At 49.9% G+C, this 24,515-nt stretch overlaps 1 protein-coding gene across 1 annotated transcript; it reads right to left on the minus strand.

Annotated features, from left to right (window-relative positions):
* Window positions 1–8,289: 8,289 nt before the first annotated feature.
* ATOX1 (antioxidant 1 copper chaperone) lies at window positions 8,290–18,979 on the minus strand. The gene is made up of 4 exons (XM_008152273.3): window positions 18,859–18,979; window positions 14,156–14,231; window positions 10,808–10,977; window positions 8,290–8,426 (listed from the first exon to the last, which is right to left on the minus strand). The coding sequence occupies exons 1-3, from the start codon at window positions 18,862–18,864 to the stop codon at window positions 10,850–10,852; spliced, it is 210 nt and encodes a 69-aa protein (XP_008150495.1). The 5' UTR covers window positions 18,865–18,979; the 3' UTR covers window positions 8,290–8,426; window positions 10,808–10,849.
* Window positions 18,980–24,515: the final 5,536 nt, after the last annotated feature.

A 24,515-nucleotide genomic window follows, 5' to 3' on the forward strand; every position in this document is an offset into this window, starting at 1 on the left:
TTATCCCATCCTCTGTAAAAATCCATTCCTAACAGCCCAAGACGCCATTGCGGATCTGACCTAAACCTGCCCAGTCTGGATTGGGTGGGTTCTCCGGGGGGCGAGCTGGCTGGGCCCCACAGCCTGGCACTGGGCTTGTTGTACCAAGAGCCCTGGCCAGCCGGCAGCCACCCAGTGTGTGTCTGGGCTTGTTTTTCCTTCCTCTCCCTGCCTCTTTTAGAACATAGCTGAATGGGCCCAGTCTCTCAGCCCTGCTCCCAGCCAACACTGGACCCCTCAAAGTCTGGCCAACTCATCTCCCACCGCCTTGATAAACACCCCCTCCATGCTGGGAACCACAGCACGGGCTGTTTTTCTCCCTCCTGCACCCCAGGAAACCCTCCCTGGGCCTGGGCTTCCTTCCCAGGCATTGGCTGCCAATCCATTTTAAACTCATCCTCAGCCCAGTCAGTCACCTGAAGAGAAAGCGACTCACAGAGGGCCCCAGATGAAAGGGTCTTTAGTCCCGTGGCTTTCTGGGTTTTGTTTTTAGCAGGAAAACCTTATTTTCTAAACAAATTATTCTGCATGATTTGCCAGTTTATAGACTAAATAAGGACATTTCTGGTAGACTTATTTATTCCAGCAAAACACTGGAAAGAAACGAAATGTCCATCGGTAGGGAACAAATTTAATAAAATTATGGGGAAGTCATACAATGGAATATTATGCAGCCTCCTAAAAGCATGAGGCAATTTCCAACAGTAACAACAAAAGTCCTTGGTAAATCCTTACTTTATATGGGTAATATCTGGTTAAAAAATATTTTAGGGCAGAGATGAGGATCATGCACCACCTCCTATTCAAACTTGGTTAATGTGTATATGGTCCTTAAACATGGCGACAAACATCCCAGTTCGCCCAGAACTGAGGGCTTTCCGGCACACAGGACTTTAAGTAAGAAGACTGAGAACATCTCAGGCCAAGGGATGGGTTGTTCACATTATACTTAACAGAAAGGAAGACTTTTTAACAAAAATGTTTTTATTGACTTTAGAGAGGGAGATAGAAACATAGATGAGAAACATCTATCAGTTGCCTCCTGCACCCTCCCCCGCTACTAGGAATCGAGCCCAGCAGCCCAGGCATGTGCCCTGACTGGGAATCTAACTGGCGACCTCTTGGTGCATGGGTCGACACTCAACCAACTAAGCCATGGAGGTCAGAGCTATTCGTTTTTATTTCTTTTTCTGTTTTTGAAGACTTTATTTTAGAGAGAATAAAATTACTATTAATTTTAGCTCCCAGTATATTCACAAATAGAATTGAACCAGTATGGATATATAACTGCAAGGGCAAAACTGTGTGGCATGAAACCATCTCAAGACATAGTGATCAGCAAGAAGGAAAAGGCAGGGTACAGAGTAGTGTGCTGAGCGTGCTCTCACTTTGAAAGTTTCTCTCTTTCATTTTTTCCTAAAGGTCAGAGCAGGGGACAGTGGGGTTTCATCCATGTAACGAAGTGAGGTTTGTGGCTTCCTGTCTGCTTGTGCACCTCATCATAAGAAAATGGCAGACTGATCTGCACTAAAATTTGAAGATATGTTTGCAATGGTCTGACTTAAAATACAGGTTGTTTGGCTCATGAAAATTTCATTCTGGGGACCCTGGGGAGGACGTGTCAGAGAGACAAGCCGTCCTGCTCCGGGGAAGCTGCCCTGGTTAAGCAAGAGAGCCCACATAATTGCCCATTGGAAAAGACACACACGGTGGTGGGTTCAGGTCCAATGACAGAGGACACGGAGTGGTTTCCAGTGAACGTCCAAAATACAGGGTCACGAGGTGGACTCTTCAAAGGAAGGCCTGGGTGTGCAGGCCATATGGGTGGGGATGGTTCGTGATTCTTCTCAGTGGAGTGGCTCTTTTAGTATTAAAATTCACGTTTGCAGACTCGTCCGAATACATATGAAACTGGTAATAATCAGCGTCTCTGTGGAGAAGGACCAGGGACCTGAAATGAATGGGATATTTATTTTTCATTGTGTGCTCTTTTGAACTATTGGCAATATTTCCCAAGTCTATCTATCAAGTCTGTTTTTCTTTTAATTTATGAAATATTTCAAGCATACGAAGTCTAGAGGATAATAGAGTTAATACCGTTGTATCTACCTGCTGGCCTTGACAAATCTTCCCATTTTGCCATAGATGATTGAATCAGAAAAGCCTGCCGTTTCCCACCTGTGTCTTTCTCCTTTACTTTCACACAGAACACTTCTGACCCTTCTGCTCACCAGATGTGTGGGGTTTTGCCCACACCCAGGAAACCTGCAACACTGGCCAGGCGTCCTACACTTTAACTGAGCTCTTGACGCCATTTACCTGGAGATGGAGTCAGACCCCACAGGTTCAGGGCTCGGTTCCACAAGACTCCCCCCACTCAGATGCCAGTCGCAAGTAGAAGGGCCCCAGGTTGCCCACAACTTCTGTCTGACTTAACTACAAGGTTTCAATGACCTTCTCCCCTTTGTATTTGACCATTTGCTAGAACTCAGAGGAACACTTTCTTACGTTTCCCAGTTTATTAAAGGAAACGATAAAGGATACACTTGAACAGCCCGATGAAGAGGTCCACAGGATGGGGTCTGGGCAGATCCCAAGCACAGGAGCTTCTGTCCCCCATAGAGTTGGGGTGCACACCCTTCTGGCACGTGGATGTGTTCACCAACCTGGAAGGTCTCCAAGCCCCGATTCTTTCCAATTTTCTACCGAGACAATCATTTCATCTGCAAACAAAGATAGTTTTAGTTCTTCCTTCCTAATCTGTATACCTTTTATTTTATTTTCTTGCCTTATATGAGCAAGGGCTTCCAGTGCGATGTTGAAAAGCCGTGGTGAGAGGGGACATCCTTGTCTTGAACCTGATCTTAGTGGGAAAGCTTCGAGTTTCTCACCATTAAGTATGATGTTATTTTTAGTTTTTCTGAAAATATTCTCTATCAGGTGAGGATGTTGCCCTCTTTTCCTAGTTTACCAAGAGTTTTAATCATGATTGCGTGATTCTTCTGGTTGAGCTTATGTGATGGATTACATTAATTTATTTTCAAATGGTGAACCAGCTTTGCATACCGAGAATAAATCCTACTTAGTTGTGGTATATAATTCTTTTTAGAGATTGTTGGATTTGATTTGCTAATTTTTGTTGAGGACTTTTGCGTGTATGTTCATAAGAGACATTGGTCCGTAGTTTTCTTGTAATGTCTGTCTGGTTTTGGTTTTAGGATCATGCTGGCCTCATAGTATGAGTTGGGAAGTATTCCCTCTGCTTCTGGTCTCTGAGAGAGATTGTAGAATTGGCATAATTTCTTCCTTAAGTGTTCGGTGGAACAATTAGTTAATTTGGATCAATAAGAGGATCAATCTTGGTAGGAAGATGCTGAGAGCCTGGATTCCACCATCTACTCCTCTCTTTTCACTGAGATACCTGTATGGTTTCCACAGAACATACCGGTAGTTTGAAATCACTGACCTAGACCACAGATCAACAGAATTTTTCTGTAAGGTCAGGATGGTAACATTTTAGGCTTTGGGCCACATGGTGTCTTTGCATCATCAACTGAGCCACTGTAGTGCAGAAGCAGGTGCAGATAACACACGCATGTGAGATGAAAGTGAGTCCATGAAATATTTAGTGAAAGAAGCCAGTTATAAATATCAACACTAATAGAATAGCTAATGCTTATTGAGACTTCTACGTGCCAGGCACTGTGCCCAATGATTCTGCGCATTATCTGCCTTAATTCTCAGAACCACTCTAAGATATAAATGCAATGATCTCCAACTCACTGGTGGGGAAACAGCAGCATAGATGGTTTAAATACCTCACCAGTAAGATCTGGAGCGAGGACCTGAAGCCACGCAGTCTAGCGCCAGAGCCTGAACTTTGAAACGCTAAGCTGCATTGCCTTCTATGTTTACCTATATATACTGCATAAGCCTAAGAAGGATCTGGAAGGACATCCACCAAAAAGTAAAAGGATTTTCTTTGTCATGTGGAGAATGGGGGAGGGGTGATTTATAAATAAGGTTCTAAAATAGTTTATAATTCTTCTGTATCATCAGAAGTTAACTACTTCCATTAATAATAACACCAACAAATGAGGTACTAGGTCTTTTTATTTCGAAAGACCTGTCCAGTTCTAACATCCTAGACTTCCTCTAGCACCTGCCGTCTCTGGAGGTATCTGGTCTGAGGAAGAGGTGAGGGTGGGAGGACCTGAGGGGGTCTCGGGCCAGGAAGGGGAGTTTGGAGATCTTAGTGACTCCAGGGTGCTCCTCCTGCCTTTAGCCTTGACCTCTCCCTCCAGCCCTTCCTACCATCTCCCTGGCTTCTCTGGCCTCTCTAATTACTAGGAACCTAGAGGGAATCACAGCTTCTGTTGAGACCAAAAAAACCCCACAAAAAACAAAACAGGAGTTAGACACCCACAAACGGCGGCCTCAGTGAGGGCTGTTTCCAACTTGGGCCCTGGGAGGGGCAGGGACAGCAGAGCAGGGGCTGGTCTGATGTTGGGTGCGGCCTTGCTGCGGGTCCTTTCGCAAAGTGGCAGGGTTCAGAGACCCCTTCTCAAACAGTAAAGGGGAGTGCCGGCCCTGCCTGGGCAGCCCGTGCTGGGCGCTCTGCGCCTGGGAAGCAGGTGCCGTCAGGGAGCAGAAGACGAGCGACCTGCCCAGCTTCCTCTGTCGGTGACCTTGTGCCCCTGGACTGGTCCGGCTTTTCCATGCTGAGTCGGGAACCGTGTGAGCTGGTCAGTGGGTGCCCAGAACTGCTTGCCCTTTGCCCAGTTTTCTCGGCTCCCACCATCTAAAGGGCCTCGACCAAAAGGCCAGTGACCGGGTGGCTGGCAGCTCCAGCTCGGGCCCTGAGGGAGGGCTGAGGAGGGCATTTGGGGATTCCTTGTGGCGTAGAGCGGAGAGGGAGGTAGGAGGGGAAAGGGAAGGCTGTTTGGCCTCCAGGAACCACCATGGGGAAGGGCTAGGCGGATGCCCCGTGTGTCACGACAATCCCAGCCCAGTCGTGAGAAGTACCAGGGAGAGGTGAGTTCAGCACCCGCATCTTCCCTCACAGGGCTGCCCAGGGTAGAGCAAGCTGCTCCTGGCACTCTCTCCGGAGTGGCGTGCAGGTCAAGACTGAGCCCCCCGCCCCCCCCTGGCGGAGGGAGGGCTGTGCACGTTGGGCTGGATGACCAACGAGGTCTTCTCCGCCCCTAAGGTCCTGCAATGATAAGGACGGTAGCCGAGCCGGGCGCCCACTGTGTGCACACATTCTCTCACTTGAGTCTGAGAAGGCCTCGTTGCTATTGTTCCTGTTTTACAGTTGAGCAAACAAGACCCGAGGCAGGGAAGCAACTTGCCCAGGCTCACACAGCTGGTGCACGGCGGGCTGGCCTGACCCTCGGCCTGCAGAGCCTGCATTCCTACCCAGGACACAGCCTGCCTCCAGCTGGGCTCTCCAGTGCTAAGGGATTAGGATGCTCGGAGCCCAGGATGAGGAGACCCGTGGGAGATAACGTCCCTACGCCCAGAGGCTTTGATGTTTTATTTCCAGGCTGCCGTGGGCGGTCATGAGCTTTGCAGACCTTCCCCTCTCAGGAAGCAGATGGGAAACTTGTCCACTTAAACTATGTGGCCACAGCCCCGAATGCATTCTAAAAGCAGCTCGGAGGGACACGCCCCAGAAATTACAGACTTGGGCTTTTTAAGAGACTGGCACCAATTAAAGGAGAATGCCACCGGAGGGCCACGTCCCCAACAACAACCGCTCACCCCCTCCACGGCGCCCAAGGTTCCGATTTTACTTTTCCCAGTTTGCCAGGGTTGAACGGATGGAGATTTGAATGTTTCGGTTTTCAGACTTGAGGTGTGGATTGCCATCATCAAGCATGAGGCAGGCGATGGCTCTTAAGTCGAGGTAGTCACCTGGGATCGCGATTGTGATGATCCCAATTTACAGATGAGGAAACTGAGTTGCGCAAAGGAATCGGTGACTTTTCCAAGGTCGCGTCATTATTAAGCGGTGAAAACAGACTGAATACAGATGTGCTGACTACAGAGGTGCATGTCGGAGCATGGCTTAATGTCGCGGGGCTAGTCCACTGTCTCCTGGGGACCAGACAGGATGAATGAGATTAATGCGAGGGCTCGAGGGACCAATGTCCCCCGAAGGCAGTTACTGCACAGACATCAAATGTTCCCTCAGTGGCTGTTCTGTGCGCTGAGGGACTAGGCGCCTGGCCTGATCCTTGAAGACAGGAAAGACACGTGGACCAAGAGCTTTGCCACAACACAAGCTGGTGGGACGAGCGCTGTGAGGGCCAAGAGGAGAAATAAATCACTTCCAGTTGTGGGGAGTTTCACGGAGGCCGTGGCATGTAAGGGAGGGAAAGGAATCTGCACACGGAGACAGGCTGAGGCCGAGGCGGGAGGCGGACAGAGGGAATCGTTCCGTAGACAGTGGGGCAGCGCGAACAAAAGGCAGACACCTGGGAGACACAGGAGGGGGCGGGAAGGTGGGCTGGGTCAGTGCTGGGGGAAGCACACATCTGCTCCCACTCCCACCCCTACCCCCGCCGAGGCCCTGGTCCTGCTGTGTGATCTCATTTGCTCTGCGGACAGCCCGCTGGGCTGCTGGCAGGCGTGGGAGCATCCCCAGCTCCTCTGGGGCCTCGGCTGGAAACTTGGATTCCAAGAGCCAGAGGAAAGGAGCTCCTCCCAAGACCACTCGCCCCAAGAGGCACCAGTGTCTCAACCCTCAGGCGTTCCCAACGGGCCAGCCAGCCTGAACCGGGTCTCCGGGGGAAGCTGTGAAAATGGAAACACTCCCCAAGTTCCTGTTCCCAGAGCCTGCAGAAACAGGCTTCTCCAAGGATGTGTAAATGCAGAGGACACTGCCATCTCGTGGCCCAGAAACCCAGACACCAGGAAAGCTGGGAAAGGCCCTGTGCCCCCGAGGGACCACAAAGCCAGAAATGGCTGGGACTGAATTTCATAACGAAACCAAAGTAACGTGGGCATACATTTTAGAGTCAAAACCAAGTCCTGTTTCTGGCTGCCAGCTTCCCGAGGTGCAGGGGTTGTGTATTGTGCAGATGAGGAAACTGCCTCCTGGAGAGATTGGGTGACGTGGCCAAGGTCACATGTGGCCAAGTACAGAGCCAGGTCTTACCCCAGGGTCCCACGTCTCTGCCCAATAAATGGTTAATGGTTAAAGCAGTGATTCTCAACGTGTGGTCCCCAAGACCTTCCAGAAGGTACAGGAGGTAAAAACCATTTTCATAAGATACCTTTTTCTCTCCTACAATCATACAGTGAAATTTTCAGAATCAACTAGTAAGTGCTGTGCAGTGACCTCATCTTGTCCCAATGCTGATGGGATGTGTGCTCATATTCTCTTGTGTTTCAAAAACTCCTGTTTTAATTTCTAATATAGCATGACTCATATATAACCAAGAGCCCTCTGAGAGAATAATTTTGAAGAGTATAAATGGGCTTCAGGATAAAAGTTTGAGAACTGCTGGTTTAAAGAAATATTTCAAAAAATAAAGTTACCCAAATGGAAACATTCCTTGTTTTGACTTAGAATCTAGATTCTAGATGAACCAACTCTATGCTTTGAGGCACTGATTTTTAGGTTGATTGAAATCCTAACTCTTAGGCTGATTGACTTTGTAACTAACATTTCTATAGATTAATGAAACACACAAAAATACATATGTGAGTAGAGAATGGTTACTGAGTGACTTCTAACGGGCAGGCTCTACTCTAAGTGATCTACATGTGTCCCTTCATCTAATCTCCAACCACCATCTGCAGGAGATGCTATTATCACATTTTATCCTGTGGACACTGAGGGGATGAGTGGCCCAGCTGAGGAGTACATATGCTTGGAATCTGTCCCAGGCAGTCTGTCTTCACTGCCTCTTCCCCCTTTTTTCTGTCTTAAGATTTGACATTCACTTGATAGGACAAAAGATTTTCAAAATATGGAGTCCAAGGAAGTAGTGAAAAGAAATAAGATCACCAATCTGACCCAACACTTTCACTTTATACATGAGGAAAAGTGAAGGTGAGAGAGGGTGACTTGTAAAATATCACACAGCAAAGCATCCAAATCCACTGGGTTTCTTACTCCCAGTGACGAGCTCTCAGAACTCCAACCCAAGTAAACACTGCAGTTAGCTCCTTCATAGCAATGTGTGAGCATCACAGCACAGCGTGTAAGCAAGTGACATCAGGACTACATACGAGACAACATCAACAAAAGCAGTTTGACTTTATTGCAGGGAAGCTAGGGAGGAGCAGAGCAAGTGAGGGTCTCCGCAGGAACTCCCAACGAGGGGCAGGATTGCCAGGTTCCAGATCTGTCTGGAAGGCAGGAGAGGATCGGGGTCCTGGAAAAGATGAGACGTTAGGTGGGACAAGGGCGCCATCTGCTGTGCACATGGATGCATTGCAGAAGCAGTAAAGTTCACTGAGAGGTGGTTATGAGAGGGAACTTGGGAAACCAGGTGCTGGACAAGACCCAAAAGCCCAGTGTCTAGCCCTGCTCACTGCTCCTCATCTGTGGTTTCCAGCTTGACTGGAGCCCAGTAACCTTTCTAAGCCAATCACATCCGAGGCCTCTTCTGGGGACCTCTGGGGGCTGCTGGGACAGCACTCCCTGTCCCGCTTCAACTTACACTGGGAAGGCAATGAACAGCATCCTGGGCAAACGAACCCGCCAAGAGATGGTCAAGGTGACGTCATAACCAACAAACATTCTAGCTCTTGTTCCCAAACCTGAAATCAGTCACTGGGGGCCCTTAAGCAGACTCTTAAGCAGACTTAGACAGATGGGATGCCACCTGGGTGTGTAGGGCAAAACGCCTGACTGGCGATTCTCACCCAGTGCCATGAACCGGATCTCAGGGAGCCTTCCTGTACTACACACGGTTACTGACCTACGTGCAGATAAAAGCATATGATATCTGGAATGTTCTGTGGGACAGTATGGGCGGGGGAAGAGGCTATAGATGAAATAATGATGGCAGCGACTGGACAATGGTTGGATCTGGGTGATGGGTACATGGGGATTCATTTTTACAACTCTACTTGTAGGTGTGTGACACTTCCTACGATTTAAAATAATCAAAAATAAATACATAAAGAAGAACTATGAGCATTACCCAGCCACAGAAAGGAATGAAGTACTGACCCATGCTACGCTTGGATGAATCTTGAAAACATGGCGCTAAGTGTAAGAAACCATACACAAAAGGTCACACATTGTAGGATTCCTTTTCTATGACATGTCTGGAATAGGTAAATCCAGAGGTGGAGAGATTAGTGATTGCCAGGAGATGGGGTGGGGAGAGGGCAGTGGGGAGAGATTGCTTAATGGGTACAGGGAATTTTTCTGGGGTGATGAAAAAACTCTGAATCTAGGGAGAGGTGGTGATTGTACGACATTGTGAATACACTAAATGCTGATGAATGATACACTTGAAAATGGTTAATTGTGTGTTATGTGAATTTCACATCAATTTTTAAAAATACTATGAGAAAAACATTAGCATGGTTTACAACTGGCAGGTGTTACAAAATTCACATGCCCAGGCCGGGAGGTTCCAATTCAGTGTGGGCACTGGGGCTCCCCATGTGTTTGACCAGCTCAGGAAGCTTTTGTCTTCCCTCCCTCCGTCCACCCCTCAGCCCCCCACAGAACCCGAGGGATGCAGGGATAATGACGGACACTGGTCCGCAGCACCTGGAGCTGACAGTCTCTGAGAGATTTCACAGTAACCCCTGCCAGGCAGGAAAGCAGAGGAGAGGTGTAGCCCCATTTTTACAGAAGGGAAGACTGAGTCTCGGCATGTAAGCAGAAGTGTCCAAAGTCACGGTGTGCAATGAGGGTGGGGCTGGAATCAGAATCCTGGGATTCCGACCGTTCATCCTGTGCTCATCCTGAATGTGGGTTGTAGCCATTAGCATGTGAGGTCACTATATTCACAGGACACTGCCCTGGCTCAGATTCCAATGGGCACCTTTAGGAAGGAGGCTGTACTCCCGGGGACGGACATGGCCCACCGGTCAGTTGTGGCTGGCCGCCTCCACCTGGGGAGCTCTCCTCGGGCCACCTGGGACAATGCCATCAGCCATTACAGATCTCGGGTTGAGGATGCTTGGCTCCCATCCTGCCTCTGCCATTCACCTGGATGGGGCTTTAGTCACGCCACTTCCCCTCTGCAGGCCTCACTTTCCTCAGTCACAGTGAGAGCACAGGGATGTGGCAATCACTGCCATTCCCGAAGCCCACGCACTACGTGGGGAGTGACAGGCAGGAGGCTGTGCGTGAAGGGCTCTGAGGCTGCGGCTGGGCACAGAGGGCACGCTGGGTGGACGAGTGCTGTCTGCCCCGGTTCCCTAGTGAAGAGCGCTGGTACAGTGCCTTACTGGCCTCCTGGATTTCAGAAAATCAGCGGGAATATCCAGCTTAGACATGTCACTGTTCTGCATCAGTCTGCATACCTACCTGGTCAGCACACAGAGCACAAGGCCCAGGGCATAGGTGTCATCTCTGACGGACAGTCAGCTTATCAAAGCAGAAAGCACGCTGCTCAGGGTCACTGCTACTTAGACCTGGCTGATTGTGAAATGCATCCATGTCATAAAAGCGGCCCTGGGAGACATCGCCCAGGGCAACCTCTACTCACAGGCGCCGCAAGGGTTCCCTGGACATGTGATGTGCATTAGATAATGAACTATTCTGGCAAAGTGCTGGGGCCTCACCCACCTGCCCACTCTGGTCCATCCTGTGGGCTGGGGGCCCAGGCCCTCACTCTTTGGGGCCGATGTAGGTAACAGTCTTCCCTGTTTTCTTCAGCGTCTCCAGCAGAGTGTCCACGCTGTGCTCAGATTCGATGAAAACCTTCTTGTTGGGCAGGTCGATCTCAAACTCAACTCCTACAGGAAGAGGAAGAAAGAGTTCAGGCTCTGAAATTCTTATTCACCACCACTCTTCCCCTTTCTTCCAGAGCAGGGGTCGGGAAACTCCCTGTAAGGCTGCAGTTTGCTGATCCCTGCTCTAGACCAGGGCTTCTTTTAAGTGTCTTTTTAACGGCAAAAGTAGTAGAGACAGCCTGACTACTGTGCTCAGTGGTTAGAGCATTGGCCCGGCACCCAAGGGTCGCGGGTTCGATTCCCGGTCACGGGCATGTACCTCGGTTGCAGGTTCATTACCCCGTCCCAGTCCAGGTGCATGCAGCAGGCAACCAATCAATGTGTCTCTCTCACATTGTTGCTTCTCTCTCTCTCTTCCCTTCCCCCTCCATTCCACTCTCTGAAAATCAATAGAAAAATATCCTCGGGTGAGGATTAACAACAAAGTAACAGAGACACACCATTTTTTAAAAAAAGGCAAATGTGTCTGAATAAATTTTGAAAGTGTAAGGCCCTTACTCTCTTCTACCTCTAGAGATCACTGCAAACAGCGTGGCACTGTCCAATCTTTCTCTCTGATAGACAAATGAAAAAAAAAAAATGGTTCTCCCAATGACATCATCCTATATAAACAGGTCTGGCTGAATTTCACTTGCCAATGGCCAGGATATCTTATAGCACATACATACTTCATTCTTTTTGTAAAATTAATTAATATTTAAAATTTTTATTGTTGAAAGTAACAATAAAGTCCCCCTTTCCTCCCCTCATTGACCCCTTCTAGCCTGCCCCCGCCCCTCCCTATTTCACTCTTTTTTTTATTTATTTTTATTTATTTATTTATTTTTAAAAATATATTTTATTGATTTTTTTACAGAGAGGAAGGGAGAGGGATAGAGAGGTAGAAACATCGATGAGAGAGAAACATTGATCAGCTGCCTCCTGCACACTCCCCACTGGGGATGTGCCTGCAACCAAGGTACATGCCCTTGACCGGAATCGAACCTGGGACTCTTCAGTCCCAAGGCCGACGCTCTATCCACTGAGCCAAACCGGCCAGGGCTCACTCTTTTTTTAACAGCTACACAGTGTCCCATAGTGTGGACGTACCCATGTCTACTCAATCCCCCGCTGAAGGACACTGAGGGTGCCTCCAGTTCCTCACTGTTACCACAACAGTGATATGGTAAACATAGGTGAACGTGTGTTATGAAACCTGTGAAAGTATTTCTGTCCCATGCATTCACAGAGTCGAAATCGTGGGGCAACCTGGCACCTTCTCAATGGTAACTGCTATTGCAAAACTGCCCTCTTCAAGGGCTGTGCCAACTTAATCCCCCGAGCGGCACATGGGAGCACGCAGAATGGGTCTTGTGGAGACAACAGAATGCAGAGGGAGGGCCCCTGACAGGTTCTAGGTGTGACTTCACCGCTGACTTGCTGGGTCCTGCCCAGGATAGGCCTCAGTTTCCCCATCTGTACTGAAGGAGCTGGGTTGGCCAGCCCCGATGGTCTTTCCAAGTTCAAGTATGCTGTTCGTCTGTGATTCCTCAGGGCCCCAACCAACTTGAAACCCTTCTGATCCATCTCAAGAGGCCCCCACAAATGAGGGAACGTAGTAAAAGGTGGGGAGAAACCTGCCCAAATTCAAGAGCAGATCCCCAAGCCTCGGTCAAAGGGCCCTGACCATCACATGGCACAAGGTTGAGTGCCTGAATTTGTACCTAATGACACCTGGGGTGGGTGCTATAATGTATCCGTGCTACACTCTGGGCTTTTGTCTTTTGGTTCAGAAGTGTCTCCCTCCTCTTTGGAATAAGTATTTTGGGGGTGTAATAGAGCTGGAAGAAGCCCTGGGACCATCTAACACAGCGGGTTTCAAATCTGCCGCCCAGGTTCCTGGGCAGGTGTCCTCATGTACAGAGTGGCCCCCTCGTCTCATCCAGACCGAGCCACTCTGTATAGGAGGCGCTTCTGAGCAGAAGCTCACTCACAGAATCCACAGCAAAAGCAGACACAGGCTGACATCCCCATATTAAGCCGGGGAAACTCAGGCCAGTGGGAGAAGAGGCCGGTCATGTGACAGGTCAGCAGCCAGGTTCTTTCCACCGTTTCTTTCAACTTAAGATTCTAGTTACCAGGACTAGAAACCAGCCAGTGACTCACGGGGAATCTGGGCAAGTCCCTTCCCCGCAGGGCACTGGCGTCAACATCCCCATTCCACAGACGGAATGCACCGCTCAGAGGACCTGCTGCAAGAGCTGCCCAGAGCACATCCCCGCGGAAGCCCTTTGAAAAGGGGGCGTCATTACCATCGAGGGCTTTAAAAGTGAAAATCTTGGAAGACCGACTGCCACAGCACTACCGGAATTCTGTTCGCAGCTCAGTCATTACTTCATGGAGCCCCAGGGCCAGCCCTCAGCCCTCTCTGGGCCTCAGTTTCCCCAGCTGAGAGTTGAGGGAGCTGAATGAGAATAAAGGTTTTCTAAATATGTCCAAAAGAGGCGCTTTAGGAGTTCTACACATGACTTTTTCAAAGTTTAATTTTTAAATTTGTTACCATTTTAAAAATCTTAATAGAAAATGACACTCAAATGTGTCATATGACAAAAGCGATCCCACTGGAGATCACCAACATACTGACTCGTACTGACAGGGCTCCGGAGCGGGACGGCAAGGCCAAATCCCAGCTCTGCCACGTGCTGGCTACTGGCTGTGTGATCCCAGTCAAGTTACTCAACCTCTCTGAACCTCAGTTCCCTCCTGCTATCACAGAGATAGTCTAAGAAGCTACCTAGCCCTACCCGGTTTGGCTCAGGGGATAGAGCTTTGCTTCCGGTCAAGGGCATGTACCTGGGTTGCAGGCTTGGTCCCCGTGCGGGAGTCAACTAACCCATGTGTTTCTCTCTCTTTTTGTCTCTCCCCACTCCCTTCCACTCTCTCTAAAAAAACCAATGGAAAAATATCCTTGGGCGAGGATTAACCAGTTAAAAAAAGAAGCTCCCTAAATGGTGGTGAGGATTCAATGAAAGCCAGTAAGAAGAGGACCTGGCACATGCTAAGCACTCAATACGTCTTAGTTGTACTGTTATTATCATCTTCAACCCAAGCGCCTCCTGCTCCATGTCTGCAAGCATTTGAACACAATATGAAGTTTATTGGCCTCCCCCACCTCGGCCCCAACCAAGGGCCCTTCACTCACCTCCCAGCTTGTTGAGGACCCGAGCGACAGCGTTAGAACAGCCTTCACAAGTCATTTCTACAAAGAACTCGTACTTCTGAAATAAACAAAGGGGACCATGGGCAAAGACCTGCAGGGAGACCCACACACCTCACCAGCATGCAGGCCCACTCAAGGGCCAAGACACGGGGCAAGGTCTGGCTGTCATCAGACTCACCCATAGCCTGTTTCTGGGCCCCACTCTCTTCAAAATGGAGTAACTAAGGATTTCTGTATCTCACAGGCTGCTGCACTAGGTGAGATAATCCCTACAACTCCTTTAGCAGTGTCTGGCACTCAATGAGTTCAATCAGCTGGGAAGCTAGTTTAGTGTCGGTTTCCGCCCGAGCTGGTTTGGCTCAGTGGAGAGAGCACTGGCCTGCACACTGAAGGGTCCTGGATTCGATTCCAATCAAGGGCACATGCCCGGGTTGCAGGCTTGATCCCCAGTAGGGGGCGTGCAGGAGGCAGCCAATCAATGGTTCTCTCTCATCATTGATGTTTCTCTCTCTCTCCCTCTCTCCCTTCCTCTCTGAAATCAATAAAAATATGTATTTTTTCAAAAGTGTTGGTTTCTAGTCTCACCTTCAAAATCCTGATTCTTGAGCTATGGGGCTATCTCTGTACCATTGACTGTGACATGGGTGGACGCCCATCCTCGGAGCCATGCTGGTCTGGTGGTCTTATTTATGCATGGCAGATCAGCTGCATTAGAATCACCAGGGAGCTTGCAAAAACTGTAGGTTCTGATCAACAAGTGTAGGCTGGGGTGTGTACAAGGGCTAGGAAGCTCCCCTGATGGTTCTGATATACAGTGACCACTGCTCTCATCCAAATGCCTCATTCTCAGAGGCAGCCCCTAACGCCTGGGAAGGGAGTGGATTTGCATGGGCTCCCAGGGAGTCGGAGGGCAGACCAATGAGGGAAGCCAGGCTCCTGGCCGCTTCCTGCAGGCCTGACACCCACAGTCTCCACGATATCCAACACACTGAGCTCCCAGAAGACAGAGACCTGGTCCACGTCACTGCTGCATCCCAACACGGGCACAGCTCGGAGAGAGTGCAGGTTTGACTCCAGACCACCACAATATGGCGGGTATCGCAATAAAGCAAGTTGTAATGCAGGGATGGGCAACCTTTTGAGCTTGGTGTGTCAAACTTCGCCAAAAACCTGAGCATAACTCGGGTAGGGTGTCACTTTGAGAAAAAAACATTATTTCGCAAATGTTTCATCCTCGGCATGCGGCCGCCTTAGCGGCCGCGTGTCATCAGAAATGGCTACGCGTGTCAGTGCTGACACGCGTGTCATAGGTTCGCCATCACTGTATGTAATCTTTGCCTGGAAAGGGAGCTGTCACCTTATTTTACTCAGGAGGAAACTGAGGTCCCCAGGGGTTAAACTGCCCACAGTCCTGTGGCAGGCATGTGCTGAGGCTGGGATGTGAACCCAGGCTTTCCTGGCTCCAGGGACATCCTGTTGGTTCTGGACCAGCAATCAGCACTTCCACCTACCATCCCCCGCCCCCCAACTCTGACTCTTGGCAGGAGCTCTGAGAGTGAGCACACCGTGTGAGGTAGCATGTGTTTCTGCTGCTAAGGGTGTAAATCACCAGCTCTCCGAAGCTTTCTTCTGCAGACTACAGACAGGCCTCCTTTCATCCTCAGTGCAGCGGCCAGAAGCCAGCAGGAGGCTTCTGGTGACAAACATTACAACCCAGTGTTCTCCCGCTCCACGTAAAGTGCAAAAGTAAATTTGGGGGTGGTGGAAAATCTACTGAATGGACAGCATACGCCATTCTTCACAGAGAATCCCAAGACGGGCCCATCACCGAACGCTTGACTTTGCGCAGCTCCAGCCCCTCAAAGCCTCTGATCTGTCACCTGAAAATGGGTCCTTCAAAGTCGATGAAAAAATCCAGGAAGTTGTACAACTCTTTCACAGGATCTCAGAACTGGAAAGGCGGGACTGGAGTGGGGTCACATTGTCCAGAAGGAATTCTTTCTCAATTCTCCAAGACGTCAGTTTTTGAACACCCCGAATACTGGGAGGTTACAACCGAATACTGGTAATGTTTGAGTGCCTCCTCTGTGCCAAACATTGTTCTAAGCACCTTCCGTGAATTACACTGTTTAATCATCACAACAATCCCATGAGTTAATCACTATAATTATCCCTTCTTGACAAATAAGAAAATTGAAGTTTGGCCACTCCCTCGGTGTGACATAGCTAGTGAGTAGCAGGGCCTAGACCGGACATAGTCTCCAAAGCCTAAACTCTTAACCACTGTGGTCCTTGTGTTAAAATGGGGTTTGAAATCTGCCTGCCTATAGTTCTACACTACTTGTCCTAAATCTACACAAGAGCTACCATTTCTTGTGGGCTAGCTATGTCAGTGGCTGTGCCAAACATTTTAGTGGCATTTTCCCAGTTAACACTAACAACAGTCCTGAGAGGTCAGTTTTTGTTGTTGTTGTTGTTGTTTGTTTTTTAATATATTTTTATTGATTTCAAAGAGGAAGGAGAGGGAGGGAGAGAGAGAGATAGAAACATCAATTATGAGAGAGAATCATCCATCGGCTGTCTCCTGCACACCCCCCACTGGGGATCGGGCCCACAACCCAGGCATGTGCCTCTGACTGGAATCAAACCTGGGACCCTTCAGTCCACAGGCTGACGCTCTATCTACCGAGCCAAACCAGCTAGGGCCTGGGAGGTCAGTTTTTATCCCCATTTTACAGATGAGGAAATCAAGGTGCAGCTTAACTGAGGTCATCTGGTTGGCAAGCAGAAGCACAGATTTTCAAAAAGGTTTCTGAGATTCCAAGTGCTTGGGAAACCTCTCGGGTGACAGTCCTCCCCCCTCCTTCCTTCTGCTGTTCATCTCCGTAACATGGCACCAAGAGCCCTCCATACCCGTCATCCCTCTGAAGGGTCTTTTGTTGGTCAAAATCCCCAGAAGTGAGCACAGGATAGTGATCCTCCAGCTGGCCTTCCTCTCACTGCCACACCCCACAAAAACCTGGTGGCCTCCACGATCCCGGTCCCAGGGTGATTAATGCTGTCCTCTAACATTTGCTCAGCTGGGAGGGCTGATCCTGTTAGGTTCTTAGTCCATACTTTGTGTTGTCTGAGGATTTGTCTCAAGGCACCTGCCAAGACCCAAGGGAAAGACACCTGAGATGTTTGTGGCTTGGCCCAGGGGGCCTCTGGCTCACCTGCCAGCTTCCCCAAAGCTAGGCTGCTAAGACACAGGGCGCCGGTGAGACACCTCTGAGTACTCACTGGGGCAGAGCTGAGAAGGAGGCACCATGGGGGGGAAGTGCTAAACACCACATGACCCAACCAGGATCTCTAGGATGCCACTGGGATCAAAGCTTCCTCCCTAGCCAGTGTGACTACTTCTGTCTGCGCATGGCCAGGCCAGAGGAGACTGGGAGTCTGAAGATAAGGGGATTAATGCTGGCTCCATCCAACTCCCAAGACCTTGAGTAAGTTATGCTTTGGCGTTTTGTTTTTGGTATTTGCAAAAGGCTTTAATTTCTTTTTTTTTTTTTCCTTCAAATTATAAGAGAAAGTGTATTTAGAAAGTTACAGAGGTAGTAGAAGTGAGCCAGCTGGGCTTCTGAAACAAGTTACAGAAGCAAAAGAAGGGCCCTTGGAGCTTAGGAGAGAAAGGTAAGGTGCCTGGGGGTGGAGGGAATGAAGAAAGGGATGGGAAAGGCAGGGAGTGTGCTCCCGAGAGGGAAAGTGAGACAAAAGGCCTGAATTTCTTTTTTTTTTAAAAGTTTTAAAATTTTATTTTTAGAGAGAGGAAGGGAGAGGGAGAGAGAAACATCAATGTGAGAGCGATATGTCAATCGGCTGCCTCCTGCAAGCCCGCAACCGCATGTGCCCTGATCAGTAATGGAACCGGCAATCTTTTGGTGCCAGGGAGTCGCCCAACCCACTGAGCTACACTGGCCAGGGCATGATCTTAATTTCTTATCTACAAAATGAGGCCAGGAGCAACCAGAAATATGCGGGAAGGCTGACTGAGCTGCACAGACCAACGAAGACCTGCTCATTCCTTCCCAAACTCTGCCACTGAGCAACTGGAGACTTTGGGCAGGTCCCTGAACCTCTCTGGGGCTCGTGGGTTCAAGTTCAGCAAGTGGCCGGTAAAAGTACTGGGTCCATTCAGTGTCTCCCTGTACAGAGTGGGCGGGGAAGGGAAGAAAAACACGGACTTCTGAAAACCTGCCGAGTCCGAAAGGCAATAGCCACCCCTCCTCCCCCCACCGCCCGCCCCTCTTTCCCAGCCAGCTCCCCGGACAGGCGTGTCCAGGTGGAGGGCGCCGGGGCCGGGAACGGGACCGGGACCGGGACCAGGTCCGGCTCGCCACCCACTCCCGGTGAGCTCGCGTGGCTCTCTTTCCCCGTCTCTGCAGGGAAGGACTGGGCTTGTAATCGCTGGAGGCCTTGCAGTTCCGAGGCTTTGGAGCCTGACTTCCACATAAAAACCCTTTCACATTCGACTTTCCGGAGCGGCGCCGAAGCAGGGGTTGGGTGGGGAGGGCTGGGAAGAGGGGCGATGGCTGGGAAGAGGGGCGATAGCCCTGGCTGCGCCCGAGCCCGGGAGGAGCAACATCTGGCCAAGCAGCTGTGCAGCCGCGGGCTGCCTGGGGCCGGGGCGGGGGGCCACTTACCGGCATGACCGAGGGTGGCGGTGGGCGGTGGGCGGCGGCGGCGACGCTGCTCGGGGTTCTGTCCGCTGGCGCTGCTGTGTTTCCGGGAGTGCGCGCCGGGGGAGCCGCCCGCAGGCCAGGCCACGCCCCCGCCCGCCCCCGGCAGTTAGGCCCCGCCCCCGGCCCCGGCCCCGAGCTGCCCGGCCGCGGTTGGCCATTCCGCCTCCTTCCGGCGGGCGTGGCCGGGACACCCGCCACTTGTGAGCGAGGCTGCGAACTGGGCTGGCCTCGGCCGCCTGCTGGCCTTTCTTAGAAAGCTTGCTTCCTTTCCGGGTGGTATCAGGGGCTGGAAGACGAGGGCCCCTTAGTGCCCGGGACAGACCCCGTCTTTCCCTAAAGGGACAGCCGCAGGTGTTCACTCAGTCACTATTATGAGCGAGTCCCAGGCTGGCGAGGCAGCCACAAAGCAGAAGTGGAAAAGGGAGCCCAGGAAGCGTGCGGGATTGCAGTGTTAACGGAGTCGTGTCATGGGAGCAGGAAAGGCTGACTCAGACTCCAGTGTGCGTGGTGGGCGCCTGAGGGGTTCTGGAAGAGAGCAGACTTGCGCCGGAGGTGGTATCTGAGCTCAGGGAAGAGTGAGTACACCTTCATCTGGTCCGGGGGAGGAAGATCCTTTCCTCCACGTCCCAAGGTTCCTTCTGCTGGTCTAATAATTAAGTTATCATGAGACAGATTAATGAGAGAAAACAACCCAATTTAGTAACATATCTATGTATGGGAACACCACATACATCAGAGAGTCGGAGACCCCATGTCCATGAGAGTTCTGAGATACGGGAAATGGCGAATCTATGACATTCTGAGCTAAGGATGAGGTCAAGTACTTGGGGCTTCAAAGGCAAGGAAGGTCATTCTCAGAATAAGAAGATCAGGAAAAAAAAAAAAAGCAAAAGTGCAGTAATTAGAACTTTGCACTAACATACGGATAGGTCATAGAAAGTTATTTCTGGTCATAAATCTTATTATGGGCAAGGTCCCTAATTTAAATTCTTCTAGGTAGTGGGGGGCGGGGGCACACAAGTTTCTCTTGAGTATAACAGGACTCAGTTGTCTTTAGCAGAAAATAATCCACATATCAAAGAGGCTCATCTTGGGGTAACTCATTATGAGGCCCTACATGTCAGGAACCAAGAGTCGGTCAAAGGATTAACTCTGACCTTCAGTAAGTTACTGTAACTAGGCCCACTTCCTCTTGCCTGAGGACAAAGCATTTCTTCTGTAGCCGCCCTTCAACTGCCACACCCTTTATCTATAGTTACGACTTTAGCCGATTATCTAGGTCAGCCCCCACCCCTCCTAGGCATCCACCCTTCTAGAAATCACATATAAGGAACGCTGTAAAAATAAAGTTTTGAGGCTTGATCAGAAACCCCTTTGTCTTGCCTCCATTCTTTGCGTCCCTTGTCTGTTTCTCATTCTCTTAGGTGCGCCGCCTCGGTACCCCCGCTAGAAGACCCCGCAGGTCGGGGAAACCTACATGATGAAAATAGATGAGAAATTCGGGAAGGAGGGAGGCAGGCAAAATAGCAAGTACAAAACTTGGAAGACAAGTGTGAGCATGGTTTGAGAGGTGGAGATATTCAGACTGAGAGGCAGACACAGGGAGATGGGAAAATGAAACAACAGCCATGGGTGAAGACAGATGGAGGCAGATGCTGTAGGCCACTTCCAGAGAAACAGGCATGCCAACATTTGGAACTTCAGACACACACACACACACACACACACACACACACACACACACGCTACCAAGGTGGTTCTGTCCTTGGAATATACAAGGATTCTGCCAAAGGGGCTCAGTCTATGTAGTTTCAAAGAATTCTCCATCAACAGAGTGCTTGGAGAGCTTATCAAAAACTCAGATTGAGCCCTTGCTGGGTAGCTCAGTTGGTTAGAGCATCGTCTCGATATGCCAAGGTTGCAGGTGCAATCCCCAGTCAGGGCACATACAAGAATCAACCATTGCCCGACCGGCATGGCTCAGTGGTTGAGCGTCGAACTATGAACCAGGAGGTCATGGTTGGATTCCAGGTCAGGGCACATGCTGGGGTTGTAGGTTCAATCCCCATTGGGGGGCATGCAGGAGGCAACCAATCGATGATTCTCTCTCATCATTGATGTTTCCATCTCTCTCTCCCTCTCTCTTCCTCAATAAAAATATTTTTTAAATTATTTTTTTTAAAAAGAATCAACCAATGAATAAATATGTAGAACAAATATCTCTCTCTCTCTCTCTCTCTCTCTCTCTCTCTCTCTCTCTCCCTCCCCATCCTCTCTCTCAAATCAATTAAAAATACAACACACACACACAACCTCAGATTTCTAGCCCTGGTTGGGTAGCTTAGTTGGTTAGAGCACTGTCCCAATACACCAAAGTTGCAGGTTTGATCCCTGGTCAGGGCACATATAAGAATCAGCCAATGAATGTATAAACAAGAGGAATAACAAATCAATGTTCCCTCGCTCTCTCAAATCAATATATAAACTTAAAAAAACAAAACCCTCAGATTTCTAGGCCTCAGCCTGGATACATTGCCCCTGAATTTCAAGGCCTACTTTTAGTCCCACCTCCTTTTGGCTTAGGGAACCACTGGATGAAGAAAACTATAATCTTAACACATGAAACCTTTTTGAGATAGTGGGCTGGTTATTATCTCTCAGCTCCAATTCATCCTTTTTGCCTACTCTGTGAAAATGGATCTGGACCATTACATATTTTTCCTTTGCCCGCTGGCAGGATGTTGAGCTTCCTCAGTCAAGTTTTTGTAGAGACACGGGGAGGGGAAAGGTTTTCAGTGCGCTCCCCTAGGCATGTGTGGCTGCCCCAGGCCCAGCTTCTGAGGGTGGCTTCTCCAGCACCAGGCTCCTGCTGAGCAGGGGGACCAGCAGCACCTAGCAGCCAGCAGCCCCCCGCCCCAGTACCTACCCCCCTTGTGTGCTTTCGTAGCAGAGTGCCTCCAGTGAGATACCTCTTTCTGTGAAGAACTTTTTCCAGCATCCTAGCAGGTGGTTTTCCAGTCCAGGGGGTGGGTGTCTAGCAAGTTCCACCACCAGGGAGTTCAGTGGACCAAGCCTGGATCTCAGCCTAGGGGTGGTGGTGGGGTTAGGTGGGGGGATTCTTCCTTAGGTGCTCTACTTTGCTATCTTGGCTACATAGTGTTCTATCGTTCAGTTGTTCCATAGTTTATTTAACCAGCCCTATAGCAGAAACCATTGGTTGGCTCATCCAACACTCGTTCCCAGTCTTTTTACTATTGCTACTATACAGGCTAGATCTCTCAATATTTGCTTCCCCATCCTCCCTTGCAGCCAGTTTGCCCATATGATACGGCTCCGGACGAAGAGTCCGAAGCAGAAGTCTGGAAGGAGCCTAGAAGCTTAGAAGAGGCTTTTGGGAAAGCTCTTGCTTTTCTCACAAAGAGAACAGATACCACTCCTTTCCCCTTGCTGCCTAGAATACCGATGCGATATCGCTAGTCATGTGGTTTAGACCTCCTGACCTTTTCCGCCCTAAGGATAACATCTAGGCCTCGGCTGTATTTCAGCTCCAGGCCCAGAAAAGCAGAAAAACCAGACAAGTGAAGCCGTGGCTGCCTCAGTACCAGCTGCCTTGGCCAATCAGTGGAGACTATGACCCTGAAAGGACACAGCTGGAAAACTGATGAATATTCTATTGAGACACTTCCCTGAGACCTTCCCAAAGAGTCCCACCGGCCAGAGAGAGACAAATGCCCCCAAGCAAAGGACCCATTGGGAGTTCTCCCTCCAGGGAGCACATCCTCGCCATTCCCTTCCCTTTCTCCCTTCCCCACAGGCATGCATCTCCTGAACTCCAAAGGACCCCCACGAAACTTGCAACCAGGGGAGCAATGGGCAGTAGTAGCTCATCCCGGGCTAACCCCCTGAACCTGTCTCCAAGGCCCCCTTTTTTCTGACTTCCCAGTGAGCCAAAGCAGCCCAGCCTAGGCTCTCCTGTTGCTTCTTCCATGCCCTTCTTTGTTTCGCTCTCCTAAGTATATTTCTGCTGCAGCCAATAAATTCTGGCTTGCTTTTCTACACGTTGTCTCTTGATTGAAATCTTTCCTTCAAGAAGACAAGAAATGAGGTCTCATCGTCTCACCAGTAACAACTAGACCAGGGTTTCTCTATTGACTTTTTGGCCAGATAACAGGGGAAAGGTTTTCCTTCCTGGTTTCAGTGCGCTCCCCTAGGCATGTGTGGCTGCCCCAGGCCCAGCTTCTGAGGGTGGCTTCTCGCGGCGGGGGGGGGGGGGGGGGGGGGGGGGAGGGGAGGGGGGGTGGCTCTCCTGTGCATCCCTGGCCTCTGCCCACTAGATGCTAGTAGCACCTCTACCCAGATTTCTTCAAAATCTCCCCTGCGGTCTCCACCTTGAGAAGAGTGCTCCAGGCAAGTCACTGGTGGTGTTAGAAATAAGGCGAGCCCCCCAAGTCAGGGGTTCTGATAGAATACAAAACACTCGGGAGCCAGGCAGCAAGGCAAACATATTTACTTCTACGTAGAAGGGTGCACACACATGGTCTGGAAGCACGTGCACACCGAGCAGACTGTCTGCTTGGCTTTATAATCCCTGATGCACGTGACCTGTCCTTTGCTCTTGATTGGAGCTCAGGCGCACAGTCTTTCACGATTGGCTAATTCAAAGGGCAGCCCCCAGGGGAGCTGCAAGCCATGAGGCCAACATGGCGGCTGCCAAGTCACGCGGTCCAAAATGGCGGCTATCTAAACTGTTCTTTGACAGAAAAGATGACTTGTTTATTCTCACAGTGGTAAATGACTCTGAGCATTTTCTAAGCATCTAGCATCTGGATCCTGAGGGTTTAGGATGACATCACAAGATGTCAACTCCCTCTCTCCTGTGGAAGACAGCAACAGCCACCTGAGGTCTTGTCCACATTCCCTCTCTGGTAATCCCTCCCTCCCTTCCTTTTTTTTTTTTTTCCTTCCTTTTTTTCCGGCCTTTCTTTTGGTCTTCTTACCTCCCATTGCTCAACACAGTACATAAACACAGTCTCAATGTAAAACTTTCAAATACTCATTGCTTCCAACCTAGGGGATTCCCTAGGGCAGTGGTCAGCAAACTCATTAGTCAACAGAGCCAAATATCAACAGTACAACGATTGAAATTTCTTTTGAGAGCCGAAAACCAACTTTTGCGCATGGGCTACGAAGTTTCAATCACACTGTACGTGCACGCCCGCATGTGGTATTTTGTGGAAGAGCCACACTCAAGGGGTCAAAGAGTCGCATGTGGCTCACCAGCCGCAGTTTGCCGACCACTGCCCTAAGGGGAATGGCCATTGTTTTAAATTTAGAACTCTCCCTCTGCACTTAAGATTTTTTTCAATTAACAATTGGATACTGATCCATATCTGTACAATTCTATGTCCTTCTCTTTTAATCTGTTGCATAGGGCCCTGGCCCTGGCCGGGTTGCTCAGAGTGTCGTCCCATACGTCAAGGTTGGGGGTTTGATCCCAGGTTGGGCACATACAAGAATCAACCAATGAATGCATAAATGAGTGGAACAACAAATCGATCTTTCTCTCTCCCCCTTCCTCGCTCGCTTTCTCCCTCTTCTTCTCTCTCAAATAAAGAAAT

This window comes from Eptesicus fuscus, chromosome 6 (assembly GCF_027574615.1).
Source record: "Eptesicus fuscus isolate TK198812 chromosome 6, DD_ASM_mEF_20220401, whole genome shotgun sequence".
Classification (NCBI taxonomy): domain Eukaryota; kingdom Metazoa; phylum Chordata; class Mammalia; order Chiroptera; family Vespertilionidae; genus Eptesicus; species Eptesicus fuscus.